Below are 2,269 nucleotides of genomic sequence, written 5' to 3'. Positions count from 1 at the left end.
GTAAATATCTCATCTAGTTTGAGATCAGTCTAAATAGTTTTTCATCTGAATAAATATGTGTAATCTAAGAAAAGGTAATTTAAAAATATGTTTTGTCTATTAAGGGGTTGTGATGATTCAGAGATTATCGTAATATTATCTCTGACTCGTCTTTCATGTGATTAAAATTAGATCTAAGGCGCCTCCTGTTCATTCTGACAGCAGCTGTCTGAACTCTGGTCTGATCCAAGATGGCCGCCCTCTAGGCACGTCGGCCAGCGTCCAGTGAGGCGTCTACGTTTATAATGTCTATGTGTGCAACCTTTTTTCTTTCCATTTGGATTTATGGCTATAAAAACTAAGCCGCATTGTTTGTCTCGGATATCTGGATAAATCTCACGGTTATTGGAGGCTCATAAAATCTATCATTTCTTATTCTTTTGCTATTCCTTATTTTCATTTCTGAAAGGTGGCGACTCTATAATCTCAGAATGAATAGAAATCTAAGGCTGTTGTTTAAGATTTTTTCACGTCAAACGTAAAAAAATGTTTGGAGGTTTTTGTAATGTGACAAAAAAACTCAATATGAGACGATGGCAAGTTAAAACCTATTAAATCGATGTATAATATCAGCAGACTTCAAAAACATCTAAGGGAAACAACAGTTCAGTATTTACAGGCAGTGGCGGCTGGTGGAGTTAAACAGCAGTCTATGGGTGAGAGGCAGAGTCAACTTGGACAGGTTGCAAGTTGAATTCTGTTCTATTCAGTCTGTCACAGAGCAACACAGACACACAACTAATCACACCTGCGACGATCTAGAGAAGCTGATTAACCTAACAGTCCTGGTCTTGGACAGTAGGAGGAAGCTGGAGTACCCTGAGAGAACCCGCGCATGCATAGGGAGAACATGATAACTCCATGCAGAAAGCCCCTGAGCAGGGAATCGAACCCAGAACCTTCTTGCTGCGAGCTATAATTGCAACAAACTGCGGCACCGTGCAGCCCTAGATAGGATCATCTAAAGTAAATGCAACTTTCTACCATGTTTACGTCTAAAAAGTTAAAATAAAATAAAACCATTGCTCACCAAAGTATTTGTGCGTAAACGTCTGCAATCCATCCTGCACCACCTTCTCCAGACCAGTGTCCTGAGCAATCCATTCTGTGTTCTCCAGCTTCCAGACCAACGCTAGCGTCGTCATCACTGACGTGTGGAGGTCGAGCGGCTCCAGCAGTGACCTTGAAAGCTCCCTTCTCCGTGGACTAATGTGAGCGGTCACAGCATCAATGCCCTGTTTCTCAGTCAGAGTGAAATTATAGTACCCTGTTAGGAGCTCGCTGAGGGCCGGGGGCTCCTCAGATGCCGGTAAGTTGCTGAGGTGCATGCCCAGTATAACTCCATCCATGCCACCGTTGATTAGAGCGTCAGTGGCAAGAGTAGCAGGACGAGACAGCTTAAACACCTTCGGCTGCTCCACGCTGTCCCAGCAGCCGTTGGGCCCCAGACGCAGAGATGGTGGGATGTCCTGGAGGCTGAGGAATGACAGGCCCAGCGTCCTGCCAAGGGTTAAAGCGAAGATCCCAAGAGCTTCCGTTCCCTCCATCTTGGCTTTCAGTCCCGATTCAATCCCTAAAAGTAGAGGAGCCAGAGCGACTGTGGTGCCATCAGGAGCAAGGACCACCCCCCTCTCCTCTCCATGGTCAGTCACTATGTGGTGGATAGCCTTGTCAAAGAAGCTGAAGGATGTGGTATTTAGGATGCGTCCCTCTAAGCCTTCTGTTTCACTCAGGTTATATGACGCTCCCAGGAAATGGATGGTCATCGGATCGTCATGGCCGGCGGTCCTCCGCAGAGCTCTAACCAGAGCCAGAGGTGACAGACCAGGGTAGAAGTCTTCAACCTGCTGCACAGCTTGGATGAAGCTCTCCATGTTGCGTAAGTGGACACCTGAAAGAGATGCAACCAGTTTAAAATCTGGAAACTAAACATTTTTCATCACTGTGTTACAAAATCACAGATTACTAAACTGGGAAAACTGGTCTGATCTATAAAGTAATTTCTGGTTTCTGACCTTCCTGTCATGGTTTTGGTTCTTTTTCAATTTGATCTTTGAGTTTTCATGGGTTTTATTTCCATTTTGTTTTCTGGTTATTTTTGATTATATTTAAGTTTTTAGGTATTTCTTGTTTGCCCTCTGCTGCCCTCTTGTGTCAGTCTCCTTCTCCTCGCTCCTTCCTGACTCCTCTGTTCACACGTGCTCCCAATCTGCTGATTCATCTGCTCTTT

The 2,269-nt window shown here is 44.8% G+C and overlaps 1 protein-coding gene across 1 annotated transcript in view; it reads right to left on the bottom strand.

Moving 5' to 3' along the window:
• LOC107102760 (N-acetylmuramoyl-L-alanine amidase-like) overlaps nt 1-2,269 on the bottom strand; it is a 9,915-nt gene that overhangs the window by 6,078 nt on the left and 1,568 nt on the right. The window contains exon 2 of the mRNA XM_015402181.1: nt 1,070-1,930. Coding sequence (XP_015257667.1) covers nt 1,070-1,930 — 861 coding nt within the window. The remainder of the gene's footprint in view (nt 1-1,069; nt 1,931-2,269) is intronic.

The sequence above is a fragment of the Cyprinodon variegatus genome, unplaced genomic scaffold, assembly GCF_000732505.1.
Source record: "Cyprinodon variegatus isolate N-32 unplaced genomic scaffold, C_variegatus-1.0 Scaffold1312, whole genome shotgun sequence".
Lineage (NCBI taxonomy): Eukaryota > Metazoa > Chordata > Actinopteri > Cyprinodontiformes > Cyprinodontidae > Cyprinodon > Cyprinodon variegatus.
The sequence above is the reverse complement of the archived record's forward strand: the minus strand, read 5'-3'. Positions and strand labels throughout refer to the sequence as shown.